The sequence below is a fragment of the Haplochromis burtoni genome, unplaced genomic scaffold, assembly GCF_018398535.1.
Source record: "Haplochromis burtoni strain Fernald_Lab_line unplaced genomic scaffold, NCSU_Asbu1 Contig_561, whole genome shotgun sequence".
Taxonomy (NCBI): Eukaryota; Metazoa; Chordata; class Actinopteri; order Cichliformes; family Cichlidae; genus Haplochromis; species Haplochromis burtoni.
This window is the reverse complement of record NW_024582922.1, coordinates 168838-184167: the sequence shown is the minus strand read 5'-3', so window position 1 is coordinate 184167 and position 15330 is coordinate 168838. Positions and strand designations below refer to the sequence as shown.

General features: G+C 41.3%; 2 protein-coding genes across 2 annotated transcripts in view; both read left to right on the top strand.

Annotated features, from left to right (window-relative positions):
* The window catches only part of LOC102303238 (zinc finger protein 557), a 15190-nt gene extending 434 nt beyond the window's left edge, over nucleotides 1-14756 (top strand). Inside the window, exons 2-7 of the mRNA XM_042214412.1 lie at nucleotides 10422-10490; nucleotides 10652-10778; nucleotides 10988-11070; nucleotides 11247-11488; nucleotides 12007-12113; nucleotides 13248-14756. Coding sequence (XP_042070346.1) covers nucleotides 10422-10490; nucleotides 10652-10778; nucleotides 10988-11070; nucleotides 11247-11488; nucleotides 12007-12113; nucleotides 13248-14373 — 1754 coding nt within the window. The 3' untranslated portion in view covers nucleotides 14374-14756. The remainder of the gene's footprint in view (nucleotides 1-10421; nucleotides 10491-10651; nucleotides 10779-10987; nucleotides 11071-11246; nucleotides 11489-12006; nucleotides 12114-13247) is intronic.
* On the top strand, nucleotides 981-6225 carry LOC121812380. The gene is made up of 4 exons (XM_042214414.1): nucleotides 981-1993; nucleotides 2126-2195; nucleotides 4877-5051; nucleotides 5169-6225. Exons 1-4 carry the CDS (start codon nucleotides 1202-1204, stop codon nucleotides 5371-5373), a joined length of 1242 nt encoding a protein of 413 aa, XP_042070348.1. The 5' UTR covers nucleotides 981-1201; the 3' UTR covers nucleotides 5374-6225.
* Nucleotides 14757-15330: the final 574 nt, after the last annotated feature.

Sequence of the window (15330 nt, the reverse complement as noted above, 5' to 3'; positions counted from 1 at the left end):
GAACACTAAATCCGTCAGTACAGCGAAATGGTAAAATTGTACTGAAAGTTTTTAAAACTGTTTTTTTGCTTCTGTTAACTTATTTTGTCATTCTAACACTGCTGGTTTCCCCACTGAGTGCTACAGCCAAGTGTCTGTGTTTTTTACCAAAACCTTTTAATATGATGCAGCTCTTGAGCCATCCATTATGTGATGTTTATCTGGGTTCACATCAGGGGCAGCAGTCTGAACCGGACCTGCATGAATGGGTCTTTAGTAGTGCTTAGACATTTATCTAACAAGCAAACGATCCTTGATTCAATCCCAGAAAGAGACACAAATCCCTTGGGAGCTCCAGGAATAGGATCAGGATGAAAAATCTGCCAAATAAAACATCAACTACCTGTGTGGTGACCCTCTGTGGCTGAGGGAGCTTTTCACAGCGACTGCCAGCGACTTCCAGAGACTATTGGCAACCACCCTGTTGACTGTTAGATAGATGTCTAGGTCTTTCTGACCAAGGCCTTAGAGATATAATGAGTAACTTGGCTATTCAGAGGGGTATCTATCTGGATGGAGGTGCTACTCCGTTAAAAAAAAAAACAGTTAAGGGGGATTCATTATGTCTATGGAGCCTCAGATCCTGGGGAAAATCAGAACCTTCTGGTGAGATTTTGTGTATTTTTTCATATTCTGTTGCTATAAAGGCTTAGGATTGTCTTCGTTACGGACACAGGTTGAATACTGTACTGGGAACAGCCGGAATAGCTCTACTTAAATATCCTTGGATTGATTCATTCAGTTAAATTTAACTCCATGTAAGGTCATGTTTTCTGAAACCTTAGATCCATAAACTCAAGAAAAGAGATGTGGATTTAGAATTTACATAGGAGGAGATATGTGGAGTAGGGCGCACGGGGAACGTCGCAAATTTAAAAAAATTATAGTTAAACTTATTTTAAGCTCACCCTTGATAAGAGACAATTGAGCTCACTGTGTGTTTTTTCCCCTTTCCTTTTCAGAGACAGACCTGGTTACTTTGGACCTGCCAGTGATTCCTTCCTCTAGCTCACTGCTCAGCAGTCCTGCAGCGTCACCTTGCTCCACTTCATCTGGTGTACTCCCACTCTCGAATCAAGAACATGACAACTCAGAAAGCTGCGGGCAAACCACCCTTTTCAGAAAACAGTGGGCAGAGACGTTCCAGGTGCCCTGGGACCTCATGCCAATGGAAATTCAAGCAGCGGTTGCTGAGGGCAAGAGACCATCCCCTGCAGCAAGGAGACAGATGGTTAGAATTTTAGCAGATGAGATGAGGAAACACGAGCTAAACCCAACACGTGCTCAGTGTGTAACCATCTGCCGAAACATTGTCCGTAAGTACCCTCAGAGCTTTGCTGATCTGTGTGACAACGGTCAGCTGCTGGAAGAGGATTACATCTCGCTTGTGATTCAAATCAAAAACCGAATTGATAACCTGAAACGGACCAGCAACTTTCGCCACAGCCGTTTGTCTGGAATGAAAAGAGGATCCACCAACAATTATGGCTGCGCCAGATTTGAGCCTGGCCTGCTGCCGGAGGAGACAAATGAAACAGTGGAGCGAAAACGCCAGCGACTGGAAGAAATTTACCATCAGGATGGCTCAAGCATGGTAGAAAAAGACGAAGTAAAAGAACTCATGAAAGTAACCTTCTACCTGCAGCGCCGCCAAATAAATGCACTCCCAGTACCGGCTATTAGAGATTTAAGGGGCCGATGGCCTTATCTTTTCACACACAATGGACTTTATACTCATTTTGAGCTGCTCACTGATATCAAAGTGCTTCGCACTCTCGAGGTTGCAATGGAGGAGTGTGGACCAACCATCCTGGAGGTCTTCAGCAAGTCCACTAATCCAGATATCCAATCCATCCTCTCAGTGGGTCCAAAACTTGAACTATCCTTCTGCATCCTGCAACTTCTGATGGCTCACTTCTCCGAATCCCTCGGAGGACTGATTCTTTTTGCAAATGTGAGTTATTTTAGGGTTTTTGATTTCTTCAAAGGTGACACCTGTATCTGTTGTCTCTGTTATTGGGGAAGACAGCAGTTTTATTTGTTTCATGTTTTTGTTGATTAATTTAGTCATAACTCTGTGTCCTAGGCAAATGCCACAGCAGCTGAATTACAGACGACACTCCAACTACCTGCAACTCCTCGACTGATACTCCTCGGTATGACATACATATTTATTTTTTGTTGTTATGATTGCAAAAGCCAACAGCGTTAAGCATTAAGTGCTTCTTGAGAAGAAAAATAGCCTCACTATAATTTCATAACTCAGGACTTATAATGTCATAACAAAGATTTATCTTATTACCCAAGAATCCTGTTACAACAGTGAACTTTCACCCGTTGCCAAATGCTAAAAGTCACAAGAAATTTAGTTCAACTTAAACCGAGATGAGTTAATGAGTCTTCGGTAGACAACATCTCCCTAGAGGAGGTCAAATTTTAATTACCGGTTGCCTTTCCCCCCCATATTTTTCACCCGGTTTCACTGTTCGCTTCTTTCACTTGCCTTGTCTCTTTTGCACATTTTCCATGCAAACTGCAGTAATCGTCATCCAGTTAGGAAGTCACCAACAGGTCTCCAGAGACTGAAGCTTAAAACAAAAGGCAGAGTCATGCTGACGTTTTTTGGCACCTTCACAGATTGCAGGTTGTTCCTGATCTTGAATTAGAAAATGTTACCCTCACCTGTTTGTCTGCTGTAAAGCATAAATGTGGCACAACTCACATTCAATATGATGATCACTGGAAGACCACAGCTCATAATTTTCTCCATAGCTCCTCTGATATTGGAGGACTCTGTCTGGGGAGTAGAAGTTTTAGCACCTTCAAGTGGTGAAGATTCTCCATTTCCATTTTCTATTTTATTATGATGAAAAAAACACAGGAGACTTTGTATAACTTGCAAATCAAAAAATTGTCAAAGTCAATAAATTAGAAGAAAATCATGTCTTTAAAAACAGCTTCTGCAACAAGCTACTCTTCAGCACCCCAAAGAAAACAAACACAACACAAAAACAAAGCTTATCTAGCTTGCTTTTGCAAGTTGTATGCCCAAAGTTCCCTGTAAATATATGTTCAGTCAACACGAACAATGTTTTATATATTGCCGAGTCGTATACACTACACAATCATCGGCATATTAAAATTTTATTTTATGGGCGCGACTCCGGAAGCTGAAGTCACGCTGTGTGACTGGAAAATCTACAGCTTTATTTCAGAATCAGAATCAGAATCAGAATGGGGTTTATTGCCAGATGTTGAGGTTTACAACATTAGGAAATTGCTGCGGTGCTTCAGTGCAAACAATAAGAATTAAAGTGCTATGTAGAAAGAAAGATATGTGCATGAGATATACATGAGATATATACATGAGAATAAGAATTATGAGTGCTACGTAGAAAGATATATACATGAGTGCAGGTGGTGATCAGTGCCAAACATGGAATGATGCAGTGACACAGCGTAGGGTCATGTGTTAGTGGTGGGAACAGTCATATGGTTATTGTTCATGTGTCCAACAGCAGAGGGGAAGAAACTGTTCTTATGGCGAGAGTGGTGATCAGTGCCAAACATGAAATGATGCAGTGACACAGCGTAGGGTCATGTGTTAGTGGCGGGGACAGTCATGTGGTTATTGTTCATGTGTCCAACAGCAGAGGGGAAGAAACTGTTCTTATGGCGAGAGGTTCTGGTGCGAATGGACCGGAGCCTCCTGCCTGAGGGGAGCAGGTCAAACAGACTGTGTCCAGGGTGAGAAGGGTCAGCTGAGATCCGGGCTGCACGCCGCAGTGTCCTGGAGGTGTACAGGTCCTGCAGAGATGGGAGTTTGCAGCCAATCACCTTCTCAGCAGAGCGCACAACACGCTGCAGTCTCTGTTTGTCCCTGATAGTGGCTCCAGCGTACCACACGGTGATGGAGGAGGTGAGGATGGACTCGATGATTGCAGTGTAGAACTGCATCATCGTCCGTGTTGGCAGGTTGAATTTCTTCAGCTGCCTCAGGAAGTACATCCTCTGCTGGGCTTTCTTGATGACGGAGGTGATGGTGGGCTCCCACTTCAAGTCCTGGGTGATGGTGGTACCCAGGAAGCGGAATGAGTCCACAGAGGTGATGGGGGTGTCAGTCAGGATGATGGGGGGGAGTGGGGCTATGTGCTTCCTGAAGTCCACAATAATCTCCACTGTTGTGGCTGCACCAGGTCACCAGACGTTCAACCTCCCTCCTGTAGGCAGACTCGTCCCCGTCCGAGATGAGCCCAATGACGGTGGTGTCATCTGCGAACTTGATTAGCTTGACAGACTGGTGGGTGGAGGTGCAGCAGTTGGTGTACAGGGAGAAGAGCAGAGGAGAAAGAACACAGCCCTGAGGGGAGCCAGTGCTGATGGTCCGGGAGTCCGAGACATTCTTTCCCAGCCTCACGTGCTGCTTCCTGTCCGTCAGGAAGTCAGTGATCCACCGGCAGATGGGATCAGGCACATTCATCTGGGAAAGCTTGCCTCGGAGATGGTCTGGAAGGATGGTGTTGAAGGCAGAGCTGAAGTCCACAAACAGGATCCTGGCGTAGGTTCCTGGGGAGTCCAGATGCTGCAGGATGTAGTGTAGGGCCATGTTGATGGCGTCGTCTACAGACCTGTTGGCTCTATATGCAAACTGCATGCCTTTCATGCCTAACTGCGAAATTCTGGTCAGATACAGATGTTAAATGTTCTTGACAGGGTATGAGTGATGTACTTGATGGTTCTGTGTGTTTATTAACAAATTTGCACTGCAGAAGTATATTGAATAAATAAGCTCATTACCATTTCAGTACTAATGGTGGGATTTTATTTGGATTTTAAGCCGAATCACCGGAAAGCTCCATTCGCCGCTGGATGATCAGTCTTGAGGGGCACATCATTTGCGAGGGCATCCAGCCGACTTTTCTGTCCGGCCTCGCTGCTGTCTTTTCTACTTACTACATCTTCAATCTTCAGTATCAAGACGATGCTGCATGCACACTGGAATTCATTCAAAGGTTAGATGAGTACATTTTCCAGCTGTTAATTTGTGATTTGAGGTCTTTGTGCTAAAAGGCTTGCAAGAACCCGTTCCTGTGTCACTTTGGATCTGACCACACATTTGTTTTTTCCAGGCGATTGATTGGGATAAATCCCGACAGAGGCACCAAAGTTCCACAAGGCAAATTCCCGTCAAAGGAGACTGGGAAGTTCACACAGGAAAAGACTTCGCCAGTCAACCCCCAAGTTTTAAAACTGTTAAAGAAACTAATGGATGTGAACCCAGCTGTTTACACCCACACAACCATGTTTCCATCACTTCAGGGGACATCAAACTGACATTCATGTTTGTTTTCGTGGAGAAATCCGAATTTCTGGGGTCTGAAGAACCTCTTGGAGCAACGGCCGACACTTTGGAGCTTGCAGTGTAGTGGCTGGATATCCAGACCAGAACTTTGGGTCCCATGCACTGGTCATAGTCTACATTGTCGGTTTTAAAGAGGTATGATGTCATCAGATTGTTTTGAGAGTGCACTTTGACTAGTGCATTTGTCTTTCATTCTTCATTCGGACTTGCTGCATGCACCAAGTACCAGAAAAGTTTCTGGTGCCACAGATTCTGCAGACTGTTTATACAGATCACCCTTTGCCTTGCTTAAGACTTTGAAATGTGCAAATTCAAAGTGTGAAAGAAACAAGGAACAAATACAACTTTATGCTGTTTTCTTTGTTCGGGTTGACTTATGTTCCCCAATGCAAGCTGCTGTTTTCTAGCAGAAACTCTGAAGTACTATATTTTGTTTACTGTACACCTTTTTTTAAATTACTGTAATTAAAGTTACATTTCTGGGGTGAGATTTGGGCATTGTTTTACATTTCCTGTTTATCTTAGTTCATTGTTTACACACTGACTGCATAAAGGGCCATCTGCAGTACTATGTTTATTTACTATGCAGTACTATGTTTAGTACTATGTTTATTTACTATGCAGTACTATGTTTAGTACTATGTTTATTCAGTATGTCACAAAGTTCAAATCCTCTCAGAAGGGTTTGTACAACACGACAGCGATGCAAGCATGCCAAGTCAGCCAGTGGATTCAAACTGAGGATCTTAGTGGAATGAAAAAAAAGTATATATATACAGGGAGTGCAGAATTATTAGGCAAATGAGTATTTTGTCCACATCATCCTCTTCATGCATGTTGTCTTACTCCAAGCTGTATAGGCTCGAAAGCCTACTACCAATTAAGCATATTAGGTGATGTGCATCTCTGTAATGAGAAGGGGTGTGGTCTAATGACATCAACACCCTATATCAGGTGTGCATAATTATTAGGCAACGTCCTTTCCTTTGGCAAAATGGGTCAAAAGAAGGACTTGACAGGCTCAGAAAAGTCAAAAATAGTGAGATATCTTGCAGAGGGATGCAGCAGTCTCAAAATTGCAAAGCTTCATGAAGCACTGAAGCTTTTCATCCAATTGGTTCACCCCAGCGCAAAGCTTCTTGAAGCTTCATTTGCTCTAGTAGGACACCTACTGGACGTAAAAATATTAGTTGGCATGAATTTGAAGAGTGTGGCCTTTTGCACACAGCCTGTAAATGTCAACAACAAAAGGAGTGTGTAAAACATGTATATTGTAGTGATGGCAGTATACTGTGTATATTTATACTGGCAGTATGGAAAATGATCATTTGGAAATGCTTAAAATGGAAATGATCATTTACTGTGAGGTGAGGTGTGGTTGGGGTGTGGACAGTGGTTGTGCTTTTGTAACGTTGAGGTATGGACAGCTACACACTGAGGCTCAGTCCTGCCTGTTCACATTTTATTCTGTAAAAACTAAATTTTCACTGCTTTTATGACCTTTTTAGTGGGGAGAACATAGCTAGGATTTAATGATTTAACAAATCTTTTGAATCCTTTGTCCTCCACAATGCTAAATGGCTGGGAGTCCTCAATCACCATGCTAACCAGGTCTTCATCTATTTGAGATTGTTCTCCTGAGGAGAGACAATAAAAACAAAGCACAAATATAAATATCACTCACGTCACTTATTGCATTGTATGATATTGTTATATCATTTAGTAACATTATAGCATGCTATATTATCATGGCATTTGATGGCTCACCTGGTCTTGCTCCACAATCGGTGTTCCCCTTATTCTCATGCATAGCTCTGTAGTGCCTAAGCATGGATGAGGTGTTGTTGTTATATCCCAGCTCCCTGGCACATAGCAAACACTTCACCTTGTACAAAAGTAAGACAGCTTAACATAAGTTTTATTGCACCATCAGTATTATGAAAATACATCTTCTGTAGAAATTTACATACCTTGTTGGGAGGAATAAGATCAAAATGTTCCCACACAGGGGAGGACATCCTCCTCTTCTTAGCTGGCTCCATTCTCTCCTGACTTTCTCTCCTCACTCTCATAAACCTCCAAACTGTCTCCAAACTCTCACTAACCGCAACTCTCCATCAAACACCCACATTTTGAATGAAGTCTGAGGGGTTTATATCGCTGTCATATCTCGCGGCAAAGTTCGAACCACTTCATGAACCAGTCACGTGGTACAGCCGGGCAGCGAGGCTTCGGACGTCATCATTTTCAGCTCCTCCCATAAATGAAGCAAGCCTCGATACGCGCATCGCGGAAACGCCCCCTCCATTACTCGACACAAGCTTCGAAGCCTCGATACAGAACGTCACATCACTAATTGCAAAGCTTCTGAAGCGTGATCATCGAACAATCAAGCGTTTCATTCAAAATAGTCAACAGGGTCGCAAGAAGCGTGTGGAAAAACCAAGGCGCCAAATAACTGCCCATGAACTGAGAAAAGTCAAGCGTGCAGCTGCCAAGATGCCACTTGCCACCAGTTTGGCCATATTTCAGAGCTGCAACATCACTGGAGTGCCCAAAAGCACAAGGTGTGCAATACTCAGAGACATGGCCAAGGTAAGAAAGGCTGAAAGACGACCACCACTGAACAAGACACACAAGCTGAAACGTCAAGACTGGGCCAAGAAATATCTCAAGACTGATTTTTCTAAGGTTTTATGGACTGATGAAATGAGAGTGAGTCTTGATGGGCCAGATGGATGGGCCCGTGGCTGGATTGGTAAAGGGCAGAGAGCTCCAGTCCGACTCAGACGCCAGCAAGGTGGAGGTGGAGTACTGGTTTGGGCTGGTATCATCAAAGATGAGCTTGTGGGGCCTTTTCGGGTTGAGGATGGAGTCAAGCTCAACTCCCAGTCCTACTGCCAGTTTCTGGAAGACACCTTCTTCAAGCAGTGGTACAGGAAGAAGTCTGCATCCTTCAAGAAAAACATGATTTTCATGCAGGACAATGCTCCATCACACGCGTCCAAGTACTCCACAGCGTGGCTGGCAAGAAAGGGTATAAAAGAAGAAAAACTAATGACATGGCCTCCTTGTTCACCTGATCTGAACCCCATTGAGAACCTGTGGTCCATCATCAAATGTGAGATTTACAAGGAGGGAAAACAGTACACCTCTCTGAACAGTGTCTGGGAGGCTGTGGTTGCTGCTGCACGCAATGTTGATGGTGAACAGATCAAAACACTGACAGAATCCATGGATGGCAGGCTTTTGAGTGTCCTTGCAAAGAAAGGTGGCTATATTGGTCGCTGATTTGTTTTTGTTTTGTTTTTGAATGTCAGAAATGTATATTTGTGAATGTGGAGATGTTATATTGGTTTCACTGGTAAAAATAAATAATTGAAATGGGTATATATTTGTTTTTGTTAAGTTGCCTAATAATTATGCACAGTAATAGTCACCTGCACACACAGATATCCCCCTAAAATAGCTAAAACTAAAAACAAACTAAAAACTACTTCCAAAAACATTCAGCTTTGATATTAATGAGTTTTTTGGGTTCATTGAGAACATGGTTGTTGTTCAATAATAAAATTATTCCTCAAAAATACAACTTGCCTAATAATTCTGCACTCCCTGTATGTTTTCGCTACATGAATGATTTATTTATATATATTCCATTATATTTATTATATATATATATATTAATTATATATTTATTATTATATATATTCTGTCTATGCTCCAGACGGGTTGTTTTTTTTATAGTAAATGTGTGTATACAGTGTTTCAGTCTGCTTTCTTTATAACGTTTCTCCCCGGACACATTTTGCGACAGCACAATAACAACCCCGTCCGGTCAGTATCGTTCGCCTCTGAGACGGACCCGTGAAAACACACACATGTTTTATCTCGAGAAGAGCGGCAACTCGGAGTCCCCCGACAGCGTCGCTAACATGTCCAAGAGCGACATACTGAGAGGAATCATCACTGAGAAACTGAGCACAGCCGCCCGGGAGATCTTAGCGGTGGTGGAGCGGACTGTAACAGACTATGAGGAGGAGGCTGCGGGCTTCAGGCAGGAGATCGACCGGCAGAGGAGACTGCTGGAGCTCCTGCAGCCTCGGGTCAAGCTTGAGAGGACAGGTCAGTGACAGAGGCGGATTTTCCGAACTTCATTTAAAAATGACTCATTTAATATGTCCTCGCTAGCTGGTGAATATAGTGACTTCACAGTGCAAGAAGAAAATGTCCGCACAATTGTTTAGAAATGGATTAACAAGTCGGCATGCGTTTAGTCAGCTTTCACAGGATAATGTGAGACAATCAACGCTTTTGGGGTTCCTTTAACTTCATGGGCAGCCCTGAAGCTAATGAAAAATTAATTCTACTAAATCTCAAACTTTTCACTTGTGTTTCTTAAATTTTGACTTAATAACTTGCAGCTTTCCCCTCCCCACTGTCACCAAAGTGCGTGTGATTATTGTGGTTTCTATGTATTATTGTAGGGTCTTTTTCATATATTAAAAAGCGCCTTGAGGCAAATGTTGTAATTTGACACTGAATAAATAAAATTGAATTGAATATAACTGAAATTTCTAGTTATTCAGAAGTAAGTTGCATTTTCAAGTCGGCTTGTCAACATTTTTAATTAACCCAAAACTTGAGTTGATTATAAACATTTTTGACTTACTGACTCATAATATACAGTTATTTGCAATTTTGAGATACTGATTTGAAATTTGGACTTGGCTCTGATCAGCAATTTTTATTTTTCAATGTTGGAAATGAGCTTACATATAAAACATAAAGGTGAAGTTTTCACAGTTCACATGAAGCCTGCTCTATCAGTTTTAAGAATTTAGGATGTCAGATTTTCCACAGTCTGCAGTTATTTGAGTGATAAACAGGACTAAATCCCAACTTTAAAGCTGCTCTTTAAAAATACATGTTGCTTTCAGCTGTTCATAGCAATATTGTGTTTGGCCATACATGAAGTAACTGATCAGATCTGACTGACAAAAGTAATCTCTTGTCACAGATCTGGACATCCATGAGGTGGTGGTCATGACCGGAGACAAAGAGGATCAGCAGCACACACATCTGCCGGGTTTGTTTTCTGTCAAAGCTTGTTTTCTTAAATGTTGAGAAAAAGGAGGAATGAGTGAATGAACGACTCTAAGGACAATACGTTTTGGCTGCAACACTAAAGATGATGTTCAGACTTACATATGGTGGTAAATAGTAAAATAGGGTGTGTAATGTTTCCAGGTATGGAGGGTGCTGGAAGTCCAAGTCTGCTACGTTGTGATGAAGATGAGCAGCGGATGGCCCAAATGTCGACGAGTTCCAGGCAGAAAAGAGAAATTCTGATGCACCCGGATTATGAAATACCAAGGTTACAAATGCAGTCAGAATCAGAATAATTTATTGATCCCTGGGGGAAATTATTTCAACAGTTTATGTCAACAGTCTGGATGTTACAGTTAGTTTACATTGTGACGCTTCGTGTTTTAACAAAAAACTTTGCATTTGCACCACGGCTTCACCTTTGCCAGTACTGGCCTGAATGTAGTGCTCTAACACAACTACCATTTCTCCTGACAGGAAGAAGTCCAGCAGACATTGGCTCAGTGACACACAGAGACATCTACATTTCAGGATTTGTTTCCTGGAGGACTCTCAAGACGGTATGCTCTCAAACATGGGTACATTTGAAGTTCCTATCTTAGCACCTGAACCAAATAGCCAGACCTAACGATACTAAAAACCTTAAATGTTCAAGTACTTGCAGATGAACTTGCAGAGTTCTGAGATGCTGCCGGCCAGGATAACCATTGTTTCACGATGGTTTCTTCTTTTTCAGGGTTTAAAAAAACTCTGTTTGAGGACCTGAAGTGTCCCCGTGATCTAAAGGAGGGTGACTTCTTGGACATGATCAAGTCCACGTTCCCTCAGCTGGCCGGGGACAAACCGCTGAACATCTTCAAGTCTGACCACAGTAAGAGACTCCAGAGGCTCATGCTGAAGACCCTGACACCAGAAGACATCTACAGGACCACGAAGCCCACCGGGCTTGAAAAGGCTGTCCTCTATGTCAAACTTAAGGTCGACACTAGAGTAGTTTTCCTCACTGCTGCCACAGATATAGTTATAGTCATGAAAAGTCTGTTAACAGGTAAAACATTAAAGGAAAAATGATAAATAAGTGTTCAAAACTAAATACCTCTTATGGTGCGTTTGATTTCTTCTGCTTCCAGCTGACTCTTTAGGAAACAAAACAAATGACAGCACGAACACACCACTGAACAGAGCAGAACATTTCCACTGTAATAACAGATCAACTGTAACTTGAATTGCTGCTCTGAACTTGGTTCTGTTAGTATTGAGATATCTTCATGGAAGTTTGTGTTTATTTGGCAAAAATGGTGATGAAATATGTCCTAAAATAAGCTTTTCCCACTGTGTCTGTCTGAGATACAGTCAGATGAGCCAAAACAGCTTTGACCTGCGTTAAAACCATGTTCTGATTAAGTAAAATGCAAACAACTAAAACAAGAAGAATAACTGATTTAAATGACGTTAGTACTTTCTGAGTTTTTGTAAAGTTTTTTTTTATCTTACAGACAGGAGAGGAAGACGAGGAGGAAGAACTTCACCTGTTACCCACAAGTGATAAACCTTTAACACACAGTGACAGAGTGCTTATGAAAGGCGATGAAGCCATTTCAAGGTGAATTAAAAACTGAAAAAGAAACGTTGAGTTATTTTGTTTAAAGGTCAATGAAACAGTGTGTCCTTTTTACAGGCTGTTAATGAAAGTATACCACCCTATAAAGATAAAGATCCCCTAACAAACACAACCGTTTGAATTGCTGGCTTTTATGTAAAAGCAAAACATTTACAAACACAATGTCAAACAGTTGACAGATGACACTCTACTTTTTACATAAAACCAAATGAAAACCTCAATCAGGATTTTTTTTTCTTAAGTATTTTTATTCATATTTAGGCATGAAAAAAGATCCTGATTGAGGTTGTCATAATTCATGCATGACAGGGTTAAATAACAATAATTACAATGTATCACGTCATACACCTATGGTAACATTAAACGACCAGGGTATAGAGTGACACATCAGCGTCCAATGTAGTGGTTCATGTGTAAGTGTACCATCAACACTGACACAAATACAGAAAACAGCCTTTGAATAGCTGTTCACTGTAGTGACCACTATGTGTGAAAGGGTTACAGGCCTGGACTGGTAGTCTTGCATATTGTGCATTTCCCCTATTGGGCTGGCGAGCCTGTGGACTAATAGTTGAATATAATTTATTTCTTTGTCGATATAATTATACGGGCCAGTCCATCCGTGCCCGAATAGACTGTTACAATAGATCATAGAAAATAAAAATGATCTACACAAAAAATTATGTTTGAAGGCAAAACGACTGGAATGAATTAAAACACTGATCCATGACCAAGAAATATTCTTGATTTTCTAATAAATTCACAAAATGAACTAAATTTTAATTTATATTCATTACCCTCATTGAGAACTGCAACCATCAGTAAAAAGGAACCTACTGAAGGAACACTCATTAGCTATTTCTATAGTCTTAAAATTATTTGTACCCAACATTTAAAACATTTAATTGCTCCATATTCTTGATATTAAAAATACGTTATTATTGACCAACATAATAGCCGGCTCCTCACAGCTTTTAAATATCATGATTTCAAATAAAGTTTTGATTATTATATTAATGTGAGGTTTGCAAGCAATTTGTTATAATTCTTGGCTTGTCCGTATTTTTCAGTCCATATTCATAAATGAATTTATGAAAATCTTTGTTTTCTTACCAGCTCCGTTCAACAACTAGACAATACCAAAGTGGATGTCATGGCCAACAGCTCAGCATCACAACTACAGCTCTTGCTAACAAAAGATGCTGCTGTAAACGGGTCTAGTGATGACAAACATGGAGTCGTGGCATTAAACCCAGAGCTGCAGGTGGCAAAACGTTCGAAGGCAAAAGAGCTCCAAAGTAGTTCGGAGACAATTCAGACAAGTACAATAGCCTGTAAAGTGTGTGGACTCCAGGGAAACCAGGACAGCTTGATTCAACATGCATGGAGTCACGTGGATGAGTCACCGGCTGTTTGTGGAATTTGTGGAGAACGTTTTGAATCAGTGGAAACATTAAAGGGACATCTTACAAATGACCCAAAATATCACAACTCTAATAACCAAATGTCTCTGCAAACAGAGGCGAAACAATACAAATGTGAAACTTGCGCTAAATCATTTGGTCTAAAGGAGCAGCTGGAAATTCATTGCAAGGAGCACGCTGGCCTACAGAAATACCACTGCAACATCTGCGGGAAAGCGCTCTCCCATCTTCGATCAATGAGACGGCACAAGCTGACTCACACAGTGGAGCGACCCCACAGTTGTGAAGTTTGCGGGAAGCATTTCAGATGCCCGCACGTTTTAAATTCTCACAAGAAAATCCACACAGTCAGGGAGCGGCCGTATCTCTGCCACATCTGCTGCAAAAGCTTCATGTCAAACAGCGTTCTGTCGACTCACATGAAGATTCACAGCAACGAGAGGCCACACATCTGCTTGGTGTGCAAAAAGGCTTTTATTTATAAAGGTAGTCTAAAGGCTCACATGCGAATGCACACCGGCGAGAAACCGTACAGCTGTTCCCAGTGCGGCCGCTCCTTCAAGCACAAGTGTCACCTGAACGACCATGTCAGGAGCCATTCAGGCATCAAACAGTTTGTGTGCAGCATTTGTGGGAGAGCGTGCTCTCGCCAAACTCAGCTGAAGACCCACATGAGGACCCATAATGGAGAGAAACCGTACCAGTGCGACATCTGCAAGAGGTCCTTCTCGCACCGCGGTACTCTCAAGTCACACGTGAAGATCCACGAGGCCAAAAAAAAAGACAGTGACCCGCCCGAAAACCAGACAGTGTGTTAACATGGGCTCGATTCCCTCCTATGCAACTTGTACGACTCTTGACTTTTTTTCTTTTAAAGAAAAAGTGTTAAATGAGGTATTCCTTTGGTAACAAAGCTCATGACATAAATACTTGGGTCTTGAGAGAAGGACATGAATAAAAATTATTTAATGAATAAATAATTTTTATTAAGAAAGAACTGCATAATTGGTTGTTTTTCTGGATATAAGTACTGAAAAGCCTAAAGAGATGACTAGTTCTGCTTTTTTGAAAGACAATTAAGCCAAATCTAAAGGGAAGAAATCAAAATGTAAGGAACATGTTTGAATGATTAAAAACACACACCAGCAGATTCACAGAAATAACTGACACTATCTTACCCTGTAGCGTAAGGAAAAACATGAAAGTAGACTTTCAGTCAGTCAGTAAGAAAAAAACAAATTTGCGTTAATTTAAAAAAATTAACGCAAAAAAACCAGTCTTGATTCTGACTTCATGTTTTCAAAATCATATATATATATATTACACATGCAAAGACAGACAGGAAATGTATAGAGAGATATTTGTATATATCTAAAAGATGAAAAAATATTTGATTTCTGGGGGATTTTGTGGAACTTAATTAAAATTAGTTTAAAAAGTTGTACAACTTAAAAAAGCTGTCAACAAAAGAGAAGAAACAACATCTACATCTTTAAGATGTATTTATTTATTGTCATTATGTTGCTAGAACATAACAAAAATTTCAGTTTTTATAAAGAAAACAAAAAAGATAAATAAGTTTGGAGGGGGGGGGTATATTTTGTTATGCTCAAAACATCATCAAGAGGCACAGTGTTGATGAGGTATCAGCTGAAATATATATACCAGGTTATACGTTCATGGAAAACCAATTTGCACCACAGGATGGTGCGTCAATGTTAACGTTTGAAATTTAGAGTTATGCCATCTTGAAACTTGTTTCTTCTAAAGATAAT

Coding starts and splice junctions, on each gene's coding strand:
- LOC121812380 (XM_042214414.1), top strand. CDS start 1,202: ATGCCAATGGAAATTCAAGCAGCGGTTGCTGAGGGCAAGAGACCATCC. Junction 1,994..2,125: donor GACTGATTCTTTTTGCAAAT/GTGAGTTATTTT, acceptor TCTGTGTCCTAG/GCAAATGCCACAGCAGCTGA. Junction 2,196..4,876: donor TCCTCGACTGATACTCCTCG/GTATGACATACA, acceptor TTGGATTTTAAG/CCGAATCACCGGAAAGCTCC.